Source organism: Dipodomys merriami, unplaced genomic scaffold, assembly GCF_024711535.1.
Source record: "Dipodomys merriami isolate MVZ:Mamm:240054 unplaced genomic scaffold, mDipMer1.0.p SCAF_4, whole genome shotgun sequence".
Lineage (NCBI taxonomy): Eukaryota > Metazoa > Chordata > Mammalia > Rodentia > Heteromyidae > Dipodomys > Dipodomys merriami.
The window spans coordinates 73325241-73342735 of record NW_027205603.1 but is presented as its reverse complement, the minus strand read 5'-3'; the positions used below and the strand labels follow the sequence as shown (position 1 = coordinate 73342735).

The 17495-nt window shown below is 33.6% G+C and overlaps 1 protein-coding gene across 4 annotated transcripts in view; it reads left to right on the top strand.

Annotated features, from left to right (window-relative positions):
• The window catches only part of Csmd3 (CUB and Sushi multiple domains 3), a 928259-nt gene that overhangs the window by 594851 nt on the left and 315913 nt on the right, over nucleotides 1–17495 (top strand). For all 4 annotated transcript variants that reach the window (XM_069991287.1, XM_069991286.1, XM_069991285.1 and 1 more), the window contains 3 exons: nucleotides 8253–8369; nucleotides 14799–15014; nucleotides 17062–17250. In XM_069991287.1, coding sequence (XP_069847388.1) covers nucleotides 8253–8369; nucleotides 14799–15014; nucleotides 17062–17250 — 522 coding nt within the window. The remainder of the gene's footprint in view (nucleotides 1–8252; nucleotides 8370–14798; nucleotides 15015–17061; nucleotides 17251–17495) is intronic.

The window sequence follows — 17495 nt, the reverse complement described above, 5'->3', positions numbered from 1 at the left end:
TTATTTTAAGTGGGAAAATTACATTTGCCATTTAAATGCTTTCAGTGTAATCATATTTTAGAGATAGACTCATGGCCATTGATTTTATAATAGGTTTAAAAGAATCAATCAGCACATTTTCCCTGTGTGTTGTATGTAAACATGTGTCCGCATAACAATCCTGTGATTATTTAATTTAATTTAAATTTTATTGTAAAGGTGATATACAGATTGGTTACAGTTACATAAGGAAGGTAATGAGTACATTTCCTTTTGAATAATGTTATCCCTCCCTCTTTTACTCCCACTTCTCCAACCTGACTTTCTTCCCTCCCGCAAGTTGTAAAGTTCATCAACACAGTGGCTAGTGAATATCATTGTTGCTTTGGTTCACCCTTTGTCCTTTGTCTCATCATTTTGTTATTCCTCTTCCCTTCCCCAAATCAGATAAAGATATATATATAAGACACAGGGTACCAAAATCCAATGACAACAGGGTATAAACCAAAGCCAGGGGTGAGGGAAAGAAATAATTGCAAACATTACAATAAAAAAACCTAGTGTTTCGACTTCTTGGAGTTCATTTTGATAAGCATCATTTATATAGGCATATAGCTATTGAGCCTTAGTGATCCTCTTCTAAGAATATTCCCCAATATTCTCATTGTGCAATGCCCAGGAGTGGGATTGCTGAGTTATAGGGGAGCTCTATGTTTAGTTTTTTGAGGAACCTCCATACTGATTTCCAGAGTGGTTGAACAAGTTTACATTCCCACCAACAGTGTAGTACTGTTCCCTTTTGGCCACATCCCTGCCAGCATTTATTATTATTTATTTTCTTTCTAATGGCCATTCTAACTGAGAATTTCTTCATGTGTCTATTGGCCCAGCTTATTTCCTTTCTGAAGTCTCTCTTTAAATCTTTAGCCACTTATTGATGGGGTTGAATTTTCTTTGAGGATTTGTTTTTGGGTAGTTACTATTTTGAGCTTTAAGCATATTTTTGATATGAGGCTCTTGTCTGTTCTGTAGCTACTAAAGATCTTCTCCCAATCTGTGGGCTTTCTATTTATCCTGCTACTATGTCTTTGTCATGCAGAAACTCTTCAGTTTCATGCAATACCATTTATCCAGCCTTTGTTTCATTTGTTGTGTTCAGTCCTGTGACAGAAACCCCAGTCTACTTGGTTTTAATATATAAAACAAAATAATTGTTCAACTATTCAAATTTTAGAAAACTATAATACACATACTTCTTAAAGCTCATTACAAACATGAATTCAAATATTTTCCAGAATATTCTCATCTACTTTGTTGACTTTTCCTTATGTATTTACATAACTCCTTGATCACAATTTGCCTTTTCCAGTGAAGAATTACAGTAGAGATTGTACTCTCAGGAACACATAATTTTATGTTGAAAATTAAAATAAAAAAAACAGATTCTTTTTACAATTAGAAAAATTCCAAGAAAGATATCTGACTGCTCCAAACCTGAATGGTTACCAACATAACCAATTTGATTTATCCAGGTCAAAGTTCCCTCCACCCTCCTCAAAATAAATGAGAGCATTATAAAGGCAAAAAATGTTTCATTTCCTAATAAAGAACATGGTTAATATGAAAAAAGAAAGTTCGCCAAGAAATTAAAGATGTAAAGGCTATGATATTAGAATAATCAGGAAGGCTGGGCACTGGTGGCTCATACCTTTAATCCTAGCTAGTCAAGAAGTTGAGATTTGAAACTCACAGTTGGAAGACAGACATAGAAGAAAATTCCATGAGACTCATAGCATCAATCAACCATCAGAAGGCTAGAAGTGGAGCTATGGGTAAGTGATAGAGCAGTAGACTTGAGCAAAAAGACTGAGAGAAAGCACCCATGCTTTAGTTTAGGCCCAAGCACTGATAGAACATCATCATCATCATCATCATCATCATCATAACTAATATTGAATGCTACAGACATAATAAAATTTTACTAATGTTAGAGGCTAATCAATGAGGTTTTTATTCATAAAGAACACTGGCCCCTTATCTCTTGCCACTGGATATAACACCAATCTTAAATTCAATTTTTCACACTTTTAAGTCAAATTCCAATAAAATTTTTACTCATTATAATTGCCAATCAGTGCCAGGCACCCATGGCTCATGCCTGTAATCCTAGCCACTCAGAAGGCTGAAATCTGAGGATCATGGTTCAAAGCCAGCCCAGGCAGGAAAGTCCATGAGACTCTTATCTCCAATAAATCACTAGAAAACCAGAAGTGGTACTGTAGCTCAAGTGGTAGAGAACTAACCTTGAGCTGAAGAGCTGAGGGACAGTGCCCAAGCCCAGAGTTCAAGCCCCATGACCAACCAAAACAAAAAAAAATAAACAAAAAAATTGCTAATCAAATATACTTAATGGTTTGTCATGATTGGAGATGAAAATCTTACTTACTAATCATGAAATGTGTGATCGCTAGCCAGGTGGATTCCAGGGGGACTAGTTCAATCTCTATCATACATACTTTTAATTTTCTTTTCTTATTTATTTAGATACTTTTGTTATTTTTGGTTCTTGGAAATAGGCAGAGTCTCCCCTATAGCCAAGGCTAGCTGTATACTTACAATTCTGTTATTCTTTGTATGGTGATTTTGAAATGCCTGGTTGATCCAGATGCATTGTACTCAGAAACTGAAGAGTTGAATTGCAACCTCTTTTTTTTTTTTTTGTCGGTTGTGGGGCTTGAACTCTGGGCCTGGGCGCTGTCCCTCAGCTCTTCAGCTCAAGGTTAGTGCTCTACCTTTTGAGCCACAGTGCCACTTCCAGTTTTCTGGTGGTCAATTGTCCGAGCTGGCTTTGAGCCACTATCCTCAGATCTCAGCCTCCTGAGTAGCTAGGATTACAGGCAAGACCTACCATTGTCCATCAAGAAACCTCTTTTTTTAATTATATTTTTATTTCTTTAAGTAGTTGCACAAAAGACTTTTGATCCAACAGATCCATTTGTAAATACAATGCCTCTCAATCAAGGTTACCCCCTTTTAAATTCTGTTCTACACCTCTCATCTCATCCCTTCCCTCCTTCCTTAAATTTTGGTTATATATTGAATTTCTTTGCCATTTAAAAAAGCAATTTATGTATATAGTATATCCAGATCACCACTTCATTATCTTCACTTCCCTTTGAAACAAACTCACCTTCCCTTATTTTTCAGTTTTATGGCATATAAAATGCCTTCTTGCCTGCATTTTACTTATTTCCCATGATCATTCTTCTACCCCTCTCTCCCTCTCTCCTTGATCCTCTCCTTGTACAATGACTTAAAAATAATACTTTTTAAAAAAGAAAATAATAATTCCTGGTTTTTTTGTAGCTCTAAGCATTATTTTTGGAAAGTTTGTTTCATGCTTTTTCGACCATCTTAATCTGGCTTTTATTCTCATATCATACAGTGTGTAACTAGACAATGCCTTTTTTTTAAAATATTTGAGCTTACCACAAAGCAACGTCTTGATATTTTCTCCTTGACCTAAAATCAACAGTTCTCTATGACTGGGGATAGGATATTGATCTCAGTATGAATAATAAATTGTGGCCAAATTTTGGGTATACAAGCATTTTCATAAATTTCTTGTATTTCTATATATGTTTCAATATGTTTGAATTTTATTATATATAAGATATTAAGCAAAATATCACATGTAAAATTTAAACAATTAAATTTACCTTAAGAATTTATGCTGGTTATGACTGAGGCTAATAAGATATTAATTTACTCTTACACATTCTTATCATCCTAAATGGACTGATGAATTTAAGGGAATCAAATATCATCAGTATGAGAGAAATATTCAGTTATGAATTAAGCACTGATAAAATTAATCCAACTTAACACAAGCTTCCTATTTAGCATTAGGATTTGTCACAGTTCATTTTATCAATGCACGTTAGTCAAGCACTTGTAATTGTTCAAGATGATAACCATATAGAGTAAATGTCATTCAAAACATTTGCAATGTAAAATAATCTCATTTAGAAATAAGAAGGATTTCATTATGTTGATGAGAATGATGAAGCTTTGGGGATGAGTGAAAATTATTTCAATGACAAAATGATTGGCAAGTAGAGAACTTGGAAGAGACAGATCAATTGAGGTACATCGACAAGAATACTGACAAGTTGGGTGTTTGGTGCTTAGAAAGACAATGATTTGGAGATGAATGGATTGAAGAAATCAGTAGAAAAATAAAGAACACCTTTGAGGATTTTTATTTTGTAAGATGAATCTTGTTACATTTCTTTGACTTCTGTTGAACTCCTGGGCCAAAGTGATCAGCCGACTGAAGTAGCACTGTGCTTGGCTCCTGCATTACACTATGAAGATATATTATTTGGGAGGTATTTCTTTAAATCAAACATAAGAGAAAGACTTCATAACTTGGTAATTATTTCAATGAAAAACATAATTTCGAATCTGGGGGGAAAGTTAGTAGTTGATATAAGAGTCTGCTTAAGATCACATGCTGAATTTGCTTCGATTTTTCCCTTTTTATTTAGTGTATTATGAATAAAGATAGCACTTTATGTAAGGTTGCACGGATAGCTCATGGAGATAGTAAAAACAAAATCTGCAAAATAGTGTCAGTCATATTGTATACTTAATGTGTTTGTTATTGTTTTTGATAAACATTAGTGACTAGTGGTAATTACAACTGTGTTTTAACAGACATAAAATTCCTGTATTGTCATACTGTTAATCTGATTGCTCAAAAAAAGAAACTCATATCCCCATACTGATCCCTATCTCTAAATCAATATTCTTCAAGATATTCACACAATTCCAATTATTTTCAAACAGAAGAAATTTCTGCTGTACCATAATAATGAACACTGTATTTTTCTAATTAGTTATTAAAAACAACAGTGTGACATAGTCCTTATTAATATAGTACCTATTAAGCAATATTCTTAGGTTTTTTTAAGTGTTTATATTTTAGTGTATAAAGTATTTAACTTCCTTTAACTCACCACTTTCTAAGCAGGTAGTTAGGTGCAACTCATACAAACAAGTTTGCAGAGAAATGGTAGATAATATAGAAAATAGGTCATCTTAAAAAGTAGCAGGAGAACACTGATGTACATTAAATCTGTTTGCCCAAGCCTCGTACACACGCACACATACACAGTACCAATGGGCCATACTCGCCCCTACTTTTTATACTCACACATATACAGTATGAATGTTGCATACTTTTCTCTATATACCCTCACACATTAATAAAAATAAAAAGACTAGTGTGACATACTCTCCTGTGTGATATACTCTTTTCTTTCTTCACAGACACAAATACATGCAGATACACTAACAAGGTTCCTATGTTGCATACTCTCCCTTCCATACCTGCCCTACACAGGGTTTGTGTGTGGCCTACTCTCTCTACATATACACTTGTACACATAAACACACACAACACCCATGTGTCATCTTTTCTCCTCTACACACACACACACACACACACACACACACACACACACACATACACACGTATTCATACTATGGCATATTCTTAAGAATTCATCACCTTTTTTTGTAGTCTTAAAAATAATTAATTTAAAATGTATCTAAGAAGTTCTACAAAGGAATGTCAATTCACCATGTCATTTTATGAGTGCACCGTATCTTTATGAATGTGTAGTCTTACTTGAATAATTTTATTATCTTTAAGCAGTTGTTTCAAGTTTATGAATACCATGTGTGTTGATCAGTGTCAACCTTTCAACGTTCTCACCCACCCCTCCCATTCCCCTTCCCCTTCCCTTATTTATCTTAATTTGAAGGTATTTATTGAATTTTCTGCAATTAACCAAACAGTTTATATTTACAATGCATCTTGATCTGTGTCACTACTTCAACATCTTCATACCTCTTAAACGGCCCCTTCCTTTATATTTCTGAGCTGTTTGGTATATAATGAAAATTCTTGCCTGCATTCTTCCCCTTCCCCTTCATTCTTCTACCCACCTTCCCTTTGCCTCACCCTCCACTTTTTCAAGTACACATTTCTTGGTATTTTGTGGGGCTTTGACTTAATCTTTTTAAATAATAATACTATTTATGCTCTCCATTGTGCCTATTACACTTCAGTTAATTCATTTGTAACCTCTTGCTTGCCATCCAGTGTGATTACTTGTAGATTTATAGGTACATTCTAGCTACCGCAAATGTGCAGCTCTTTTTAAAATTATTTTATTTTATTTTATTTTGGTCATGTCTCATGAACTCTAGGCCTGGGCACTGTCCTTTAGCTCTTCAGCTCAAGGCTAGTGCTGTACCACTTGATCCACGGTACCACTTCCAGTTTTCTGTTGGTTAATTAGAGATAAGAGTCTCAAGGACTTTCCTGCCCAGGCTGGTTTTGAACAGAGATCCTCAGATCTCAGCCTCCTGAGTTGCTAGGATTACAGGCATGAGCCACTGATGACCAGCCTATTTTAATTACTTTTACATTTGTACTGAATCTTAATTTTCCTCTGTTTTTTTGTTTGTTCCTGTTCACTGAGCATATTTTAACTGTCTGGGTATATTTCTCTCAAAGTTTTATGGTTTGATAAAGTAGCATTCTTATGTATTATGTATTATGTTGTATTGTCAAGGTTTTATACTTTTAGCCTGAAAATTGGGGGAGGGGCAAAATGAATTATTAGGTATTTGAAACACATAGATATATATGTGTACATTGTCTAAGAAACAAATTCTTGGTTTCAAGACAAAGTGAATTACAAGAAAAATAAACATAATTCTAACAGCATCAGCATTAGCAGCAAGATGTAATATCTAACAGAAATGGTATACCTAGCTTTTACATTTAGAAGACACCAAAATGACAATAGAGCTTTCTAAAATATTTATAGGAAGTTGATGAATTCAGTAAGAATAATGAACAATGGCAGTATGGAATCCTAAAGAAGAAGCTAGTTTATCAAACTAGAATGTATTTGTGAAACTTTCATAATGAATATGTTTCAGAGAAGTTATTTTGTTATATGAAGACATCCTGATAGGCAGCTCCAAAAGACTGTGGATGGTATAAAACCTTTCATGTTATTCTAAGAATGATTTTAAATTTTGCTTAAAATCATAAATCTGAGCCTACAGGGTTGAACACTCCTCAAAAGTACAGAACTAGTATTTCTAGTCTGAAAAGCTAGGACTATAGCCATCCATATTGCTTTATGTCTTATATTTAACACTGATTGCTAGAAAAGAATTATGAAAGGAATAAGCTAACTTCAACTTTTCTATTCCATTAAAGTTGGGCAAGTTCAAAAGTAGAAAAAAAATGTGTATTGCATTCACAATTCTCATTAATCATCTCTATGCATATTTCTAAGTAGTACAGATTAAGAATCCATACTTCTTTAACCCTCTTCAAATACAAATCATGACTAGGCAAAACCTTTGTCTCTTCCAATTCATAACTGATACATTTGGCAAAGCAGAAGCACTGGTATCCATGATATAATCCATGTTCTCAAATAAATAATTATTAAATTAGTGGTTAATTTATTTCATTTAGATAAATTTGTTATCTATAAATTGTTGTACAAGGAAATTTCAACTAAAAATGTCAATTTATGTGTACAATGTATCTTGATCAATGTCATCATTTCTTCCATTATTCTCCTCCCCAAACTGTTCCAATCCCATCATTACATTCCTTTGATCTCAATTCACAGACATTTATTTATTGTTCTGTCTTTGAACTATTTACTTACAAATCCCTCACCCTTGAAAAGTTTCATGTTTTCATAACTCCAGCGTTTTCAAAGAAATCCCATGTAGAATGATGCATATCCCTTCAGGAGTCTATAAGAAAGAGTTTTACATAATTAACAGTTCATTTCTTACTTTTTAATAAGAGAGGCTTCCAAACAATTAATTACTCATGTTTAATTTATCACCGATTTATGCAAATGTTGCTTATAATTAGTAAAGTGTAAGTGTGTACTTCAAATTCAAATGTGGAAAGTTGTGCTATGTTCTCTTGGGATTGATACTAATTCTCAGAGACTATAAAATGCATTTTTCTTCTGTACTGCTGCAATGGATGAGATGATTTTCTAGTATTGGAAGGTATTTACATGCTCCTATTATTACCAGGAAGTTGCTAAGGCAAAGATAATGGGACTCATCCTGGTTCAAGAAAGCAGATAAGGGATTTGTTCAGCCTGTGCCTCCCTAACTGTGACTGATGGTATTGTATTTCTTTGTATTTTCAGCATTATGTGGAGGAGATGTTAGAGGGCCCAGTGGAACAATCTTATCACCTGGTTACCCAGAATTTTATCCAAATTCTCTGAATTGTACATGGACTGTTGATGTAACCCATGGAAAAGGTAATTTTCCTTAAGCAATAATAATTGGGATATCTTTTGAATTTTCACTGGGCTTAATTTTTCTATTTCTTTGTACTTGACAACATCATTTTTCATGACTAAAAACAGATCGGTACTAACATGTGCTAAAACAAAATTTAATTTGAGTAAATAGAGGATATTTACTCTTCTCTAAAATTATACTGTGCTCACTTTTTAAAATCAGAAAGGCACATTAGATATTCATTTGATTTGATGTAATATACCAATATTACTTGGAATTTTCATACTGTACATCCAGCATGGTATTAGGTTAACTTTAGAAGACAAAGGCCAATATAATAATTTAAATGCAATGCAAATAGTGGATTTTATAGTTTATAATTTTATAATTTTTATTATGTTTCCCATATAAATTTGTAGCCACATACATTATTGTGCCTCAATGATATTTTAGCACAGAACTGAAAATATTTCCCAAGGACAGTGTTTTATAAAATTACATTGTGCACTGGGTAGGTATTAATAAGTGTCCTTTTACAAACAAATTAATAAAAGATTGTGCTGAACTAAAATGATTCATTCATGAATTGATCAAAACAACAACAGTGTGAACAATGAATGTCATATTGTATTAGAATAAAATGATTTAGCCTTTGTTACCTGGAAATATCCATAGGTTATTTTTTAAACATAATTTATTTGTTTATAAAATCTGCTTTTGAAACAAGTTTCACTTTCAGATTTGCTGTAATATTCTTATTGACTTTTACTATTATGGCATACATTCTGATTTTACTGTAGAAATGTAGTTAAAACAAACACATAGCAAAATTTTAAAAATGAAAGCTTACTTTACAAGTGTAAATGGATCTCATTATCACACAAAGTTTACCTTTGATAAAATCATGATTTATGGTATTAAAGGGAATAGGTACTATATAGGGACTTCTACTTGGTGTTAAATGTTACTAAAGAAAAGTATTTGTAAAATAAGAGCTCTGGTGCTGCACAATCACAATGAGGTGGACTTCTTTGTAAACAATTGTGATTTTTGTTGTTCACAACATGTCTTTGCTGGAAGTTAACCAAAGTATCTTATTATTGCAGTGTGCAGTGGATTACTGGAATTAATATAAGCTTCCTCATATTGCATAAGAAAATGAAAGCTACATACTAGTTGCTATGTAAATACACGTTTAATTAACATGTAAGGTTTCACATCGTCACAGTCTGTGCTAATTAAATCTCTATGTTTAGGTCAAGACATGCAAATTTAAATGGTTTTCTTTAAAGAGGTAATAAAGTGTATTTGAAGTACTATTCCAAAGACTAACCAAAGTTATATGAAGGATAATCTCTTAAGGTTAGAAAAGAAATTGTTGGCATAATAGTGTCTAACCTTTCACCAGGAACTTCATTTTTTTTTATCCATGTTTCTGGAAAAATAATGACCTAGCTTGATACAGTCAATTCCTAGGTAGACTAAAAACCATAAAAAGAAACATTACTATTTTAATCATTTTTAGTATGTTCTAACTTGATAATATCTAGGGATATACTTTTCTCTCTAAGATTGTAGTTTCCTAATTAATTCTACAAATTATTTCGTGAATGAAGCCTAAACTTACTTTCATCCACTTGTAGTCATCTAAATCATTTTCTTTTTAAGATTATTAAGATTTTAAATGATAGTTAATTGTGATGCCCCGGATTCTATAACATATGCAATTGATTATTTTTATCTTCATTCAATCTTGTCTTTACTCTTGTTGAATTTTATTTCACCATATTGACTCAGAGTTCCTTCGATATCACATTAAAATCCCATTCAGCCGGGTGCTGGTGGCTCACACCTGTAATCCTAGCTACTCAGGAGGCTGAGATCTGAGGATTGCGGTTCAAAGCCAGACCGGGCAGGAAAGACCATGAGACTCCTATGTCCAATAAACCACCAGAAAACTGGAAGTGGCGCTGTAGCTCAAGTGATAGAGTACTCACCTTGAGCTGAAGAGCTGAGAGACAGCACCCAGGCACAGAGTTCAAGCCCCACGACTTACCAAAAACAAAAGTTCCTATTCATATTTACATTAGATAGTCAGAATATCTAATACATAACCCTGAGCAATTTAGGGATTTATAAATTCTAGTGAGATAGATGTGATATCTAAACACTTAAAAATAAACTGTCAAATGTACCATCAGTAATCTCTTTGAAACAACACAAACTCAAAGTGTCTAAGCCCATATAATTTTTAAGTGATTTGAAAATCCCATTAATGAAAATATCATTTAGCCTCTATTACTCTTTCTTTGGGATGAAGTTTTCCTAAAATGCATTACAGAAACAAAGATGTTAATTCTCTGGGTCTCCTACTCCTAATGGAAACCTTAGGGGATGAGGAATAAACTACATTAAAAAAATTTAGGCCCTTAAATGTGGACTTGCTCTAACATGAAGTATAGTCTAACACTATCAGATTATTAATTAGAATACTCATCATAGATTCTCATTGGTAGTAGTTTTTTTTGGTTTTTTTGGGGGGGGGTTCCCCCCTAAACATAGCTATAAGTGCTATTTCACACCTTTGCAAATAAATGTATGGGTAACATCAATGTTCTTTAAGAAAATATTTATTTATTTTTTAATTTATTTTGGTGCCAGTCTTGGATCTTGTATTTGCCTGATCACTGTCCCTGAGCTTTAACTCCTCAAGGCTAGGGCTCTTTCACTACAACCACAGCTCTACTTCCACCTTTCATGGGTGGTTAATTGGATAAAGAGTCACATGGACTCACTTGCCTGGGCTGGCTTTAAACTGCCATCTTCATATCTCAGCCTCCTTGGTAGCTAGGATTAATTACAGGCATAAGCCACTGGCACCTGGCCTACATATTCTTTTTTTGTAATAATATATATATATATATGTATGTGTGTATACAATATATATACACATACATATACATATTATATATTTGTATGTGTATGTACATATGCATATTAAAGATACTGTACAGAGGGGTTACATGAATAAGATAATGAGAATATTTCCTATCTAGCATTGTTACCCTCTTCTGTGTTCTTCCCCTACCATCCCTTCTCTCTCCACCTCCCCACCTCCTTCCTCCTCCCAACCCCTGAAGCTATAAGTTTGTTTTCAACATAGTGCCTTATACATCTCATTGTTACAATGAGTCACCCTGTGTCCTTATTTCAACATTTGTTATTTCCCTTCCCCTCCCCAAATTAGAAAAACGTATATACAAGATGCAGGGCACCGGAATCAAATACAGTGAAAACAGGGGTTATATACCATGGGGGAATAACATACAAAGGAAACAAAGAAACAAAAAAATCATATAGTACAGCCTCTAGACATGTCTACCTGATGAGAAGACACTAGGATTTGGAGATACTGGCATTTGCTTACTATGCTGTTTGACTAGGAGTGTGTTAGTCTGTCCAGTTTCTTTCTGAAATGTTCAAAGCACATTGGCTTCTCCACAGATTTCTCTCTTGATGGCCATTGCCTTCTGCAGACTTCTTTGATAAACTAGCTTCATCTATTTCTAAGCTCCTATTTTGACTTATAGTAACCAATTATATAGCGCCTAGAATAGTTGAAATTTGGGGTTGTATGCCTGTTTCCTCAATAAGCCATATAGGTAGCCAGTGGTCACTTCCAGTTTTCTAAATCTACATGACATAATATAGTAGATTCTTGATGCCATTTGGAGAGCTAGATTAACTGACCTTTATCTACCTTTGAAGCTCTTAGATTTTTCTACAGTAGTCAAAGGATATTGTAGAGATTATTCAACATTTGGTTAAAGAGATGATTTTATTTTTAAAGTGACTAGTCAGGACCTGATGACAATAAATACATTGTCCTTGATGATGGAGGATAAATATTAATAAACAAACAAATGGCAATTGCTGAGCTCTTACTCTGTTCTGTTATCTCACTTAAAATTAAGAGAACCCCTCTGAAAGAACATTTTATCAATAAAGCAAAGCTAGGAAAACTAAGTATTATTTGGCTGTGGCTTTACTGTTATTGGTTAGCAGACATTCAAATTTTTTCACTAATTAATTTATTATACAGATTAAGATATTTTTCTTAAAACTACAAATGTAACTACATTGATGTTTTTCCTCACCATTTCTCCATGTACTCTCCCATTAGTTATTTTTCCTAACTTTATGCTATGGGGGGAGGATGGAGAATGCTGATGTTTCTGAACTTTCCTCTTTGCGTTATTTGGTAAAGACAGAGAATAGCTAATTTGGTTGGTAAAACTCGTGTTGCCATGCTAATATGGCCTTTGCATTTGACTTTTATATAATGACCATTTGAAACATAGAATCCATTTCCAGGTATACTCTAAAAGTGCTTTGGCATTTTTGAATGTGCAGGAGAGTGTGAAAAGTAATACAATATTCACTTAAATCTTTCCCACTGATCCCTTTATCTTGTAGTTAATTGTGATATAATTTTCTTTGTTCTGGTTAATAATATATTAATTTTTCTCCCTCTCATGCTCTTTGTCCCATCTAGATTTTGCACATGTTATACACACATTTTTATACCACTGAGTGGTATCATCAGTTCAAATTTTATTTAACTAAATCAATGGGGATTCCAAGAATTTCTACCACATAGAACTGATATATAAACAAATAAGTAACACTGCTTGTGGTATTCTGGAGTTTGACTGACACTATCTATTTTTTTAACTCAAGATAAATATCAATTTCTAAATATATCTATATTTGTATATCTATATCTGTATAAAATCTATAAATGTGTGTATATATTAATAGATAGATAGATACATACATACATACATATATACATACATCTGCTTCAAGTGAAGGATGGATGTGAAATCCATTCTTTATTTTATATGGTCACATACATACTGTGTGTGGTTGGTTGCGGGTGTATGTGTATGTATGACATTAGTTTTTGTTGTGGTTTATAGATAGTGTCATTTAAAGCTAACACTAGAACACAAGGAGACTGCCAAATATTCTCCACAGTGGAACAAGTGGAGAAGCTGCACATTTCCAAATACAGTAAAGATGCGCAATATCCATATTTGCTGTAAATCATCGCAGTCATTTTAATAAAGATAATACATTAATACTCTTAATAATTACTCCTGATATTAATCTGACAGAAATAAGAACACATATTCATCAAAAAATACAGAAATGTCCAAAACAACACATGTCCACAGCCACTATCCACATGCATGATAAAAATCCCAACCATCTAAATGACCTTTAACATCTGAACAGTTAACTTAATAGGATTACACTGCAAAATGCAAGAATATATTTTAATAATAGTAAAGAGAAACAAATCACAATTGAATGAAGTAATACAGGTGAACCTCACATACTCACTATTGAGAATACACCAAAGAATATACATTACCTGATGCCATCATCTAAAGAAAACATTTATATTAATCAGGAAAATTAGTTTGTCCTTTTAGAAATTGAATGAGTGATTATCTCTGGCATGCAAAGTGTCACAAAAGTTCCACAAAAGTAGTTGTGGGATTTGTACAATATGTGTCCTGACTTAAGTGCTATTTGCAAATATATGTCTGGAAAAATCAATGAGTCGGACACATATATATGTATATATTAGCATATTATACGCACAGGTGGAAATATGTGAAAAATAAATACATAATCATTCAACAAATAGAACCTCTCTATGCCTGTTTTGTATTCCTTTTGTAAAACAGACTAAGCCTTATTTTGGAAGATTAGTATGAACTTATTAAGGAACTATTTGTGAGATATTTGAGAGGACTAGAGAAAGAAATGGAATAGGCAAGTAAGATAGTCACTGGGAAGGGATATTCCAATACAAATAGAGCATGCATACTTTCTTGAAATCTTCAATTAATATTGTAAATCATTTATCTTATGTCTTACATTGAAACACTACAAAATTTTACTTTATTGCATATGTCAAAATTAAGCAGATGGAAAACATAATGAATATATACTTTTATTATGGATTTGGGATATTTTATAGCAGTGTATTAATATTTGGGGGAAGTAATTGTAAGGAGCATAGAGGTTTTAGTCTGATAGTAAATTTTTGTGGTTTTCTGTTGTACATTTATTTATTTATTTATTTATTTATTTATTTATTGCCGGTCATGGGGCTTGAACTCTGGGCTTGGTCAATATCCCTCAGCTCTTCAGCTCTAGGTGTGTGCTCTACCTCATGAGCCACAGCACCACTTCCAGTTTTCTAGTGGCTTATTGGAGGTGAGAGTCTCATGGACTTTCCTGCCCGGGCTGGCTTTGAACCGCGACCCTCAGATTTCAGCCTCTTGAGTAGCTAGGATTACAGGTGTGAGCCATCGGCGCCAGGCTTTCTGTTGTACTTTAAAGTGTAATTTTCCCCTACTTACTTACAGGTGTGCAGTTCAACTTCCACACGTTTCACCTGGAGGATCATCATGACTACTTACTGATCACAGAGAATGGGAGTTTTACCCAACCACTGGCACGCTTGACTGGTTCAGAACTTCCTTCAACCATCAATGCTGGCCTCTACGGAAACTTCCGAGCTCAATTGCGCTTCATTTCAGACTTTTCAATATCATATGAAGGATTCAATATTACATTCTCTGGTAAGTAAAGAAAGAAACAAAAATACCTCCTCTGTTAATGTATAAAGTTAAGTTTCTACACAGTTACAAAACATATGACCAAGAGAACGATTTCATCAAAGATAAAAAAATTCAAAGTGAAAAAAACAAAGAAAGTGAAGCACTGTTAAGAAGTTTTAAATAAGTATCTCTAGGAATATATTAGCAGAACATTGAAATATAAATTAAAGAAATTGACAAACAGTGCACTGTAAGTATATTTGTTACTAATCCCTTAAGTTCAACTTTTGTGGAATTCAAACAGATGGCAAACCAGATAAAATTCCTAGTGATTGTGAATTGAATTTGATATACTTATTTTAAGTTTCCCTTAGAATCAACATAAAATGTGAACTAAAGCAGCAATATTCAAGATTTGTGTGTCTATTACAAGATAGTAATACAGGCTAAGAATAAAATGCATTTATTTTGAAGAAATGAGATGATCTAGAAACAAATGAAGCATAATTAACTTTTCTTATAGAACAAACTCACATGTGAACAATAATATTACTTGAAATCCTGATCATACTATGGCTCTGGGCCCAAACTATATTATTCTCATTAAGAGGGGGAAAGTTATAACATGTATAAAAATTTTGTAAATGAATTGACTTACATTTTACCAAAAACTGGAAAGAAAGACATTCATAATTTGTCTTCTTCTTTCTCAAGAAAGGGGAACAGCTGACAGAAAAGATGAAGACAAGCTAGAAAATATGTAGCTAAAAATTGAGCTGGGTACTGGTGGCTCATGCCTGTAATCCTAGCTACGCAGGGGGCTGAGATTGAGGATGGCAGTTCAAAGCCAGCCCAGGCAGGAAAGTCTGTGAGACTCTTATCTCCAGTTAACCACCAGAAAACCGAAAGTGGCGCTGTGGCTCAAATGGTAGAGCACTTGCTTTGAGCTGAATTGCTTAGGGACAATGCCCAAGACCAGAGTTCAAGCCCCATGCTTTAAAAAACAAAAGAATCGAGATGGGGCTCCCAGATGACTGGGAAATACTTGGAAATAGTCTACTGGTGCTAGGGTTCTTAGCTGAGCAATTTTCATCTCCAGAATTGGCATTTCCTAAAATACCTTAATTATGTTATGTATATTTATTCATATATATACCCTATATACATGCAAACACATATCTACATGTGCAATGATACAAATGTTACTCTTGTTATTTACTACCAAGATAATTTAAGTATTCATTAATGAGTATTAAATGAGAAAAATTAATTTTAACTGAGAATGTTAAATATAAGTGTAAATACATGTTTTAAAGAATGAAGTATTAACTAATTTTGAGGCAACAATACCTGTTGTACATTTTTGTATTTGCTCAATAATTATGTGTTCTGAATACATTTTTAGTCAAGCTATTTCTTCTCAAGACTACATATAAATTATAATGCTTAATCAACTAGACTCTATCCTAACGACTGTTTGATTATTGATTTTCAACATTTTCATTCATAGCCCTGGAAAGCTTCTATATAGATTTATAGTTTAGTAATTACCCGTGTGTTAGTATTTCAGTTGCATTTACACTTTTGCATCACAAGGCACATGTTTTTCAGAGAAACCATGTATACTAGATGCACAATAGCCAATGTTGTTTAAATTAAAGCTATTAAGCACAAATATATTTTACACTGCAAAGATTTAATTCCACACATTACTTTGAGTTAGAAATTATGCATCTCTTATTATTATAAGAAAATAATTCTATGAAATACAAAGGTTTCCGATGAAGAGAAAAGATGAAGAGCTAAATTTTCAGTTCATTACTCAGAGATGGCATACCCTCATGTACATTAAATTTCACATGCATTAAGTATTCACTGTTATTAGATAATACACAAAAGAAGAAAATCATCTGTCTTATTTATAGTCATATAAAAATACATGACAGGGTCTTCAGAGTACCTGGTTTGAAGACAAGGAATATACCTACCTTGAAAAATACAACTTTTAATCTTTGTTTGTTTGTTTGTTTCCCCCCCCCCTGCGGTGTTTCTTCCCCATATGTTACAGAATATAACCTTGAGCCATGCGAAGACCCTGGAATTCCCCAATATGGTAACCGAGTTGGATTCAGCTTTGGGGTTGGTGACACTCTGACCTTTTCGTGCTCCTTGGGTTATCGGCTTGAAGGCAGCTCAGAGATCATCTGTCTTGGTGGCGGGCGGCGAGTGTGGAGTGCACCTCTGCCAAGGTGTGTGGGTACGTGGTCAGCTGCTTTCATTTGCTTGTATGTGTAGTCACTGTCCATGGAGTTGCATGTTGGTACACCCTTCTTTTGAACTCTGTTGAGATCCTTCATTTATTTCATTTTTTTTAATTTATTTTAAATTGGCGATCTCGTCTATCTCAGTTTCTATGCTACTGCAGCCAAACAAAAACGCTAAATTTGTTTTCAGAGGTGACAATAAGAAATGGATAAAATAGAGAGTAGATATAGCTTACAC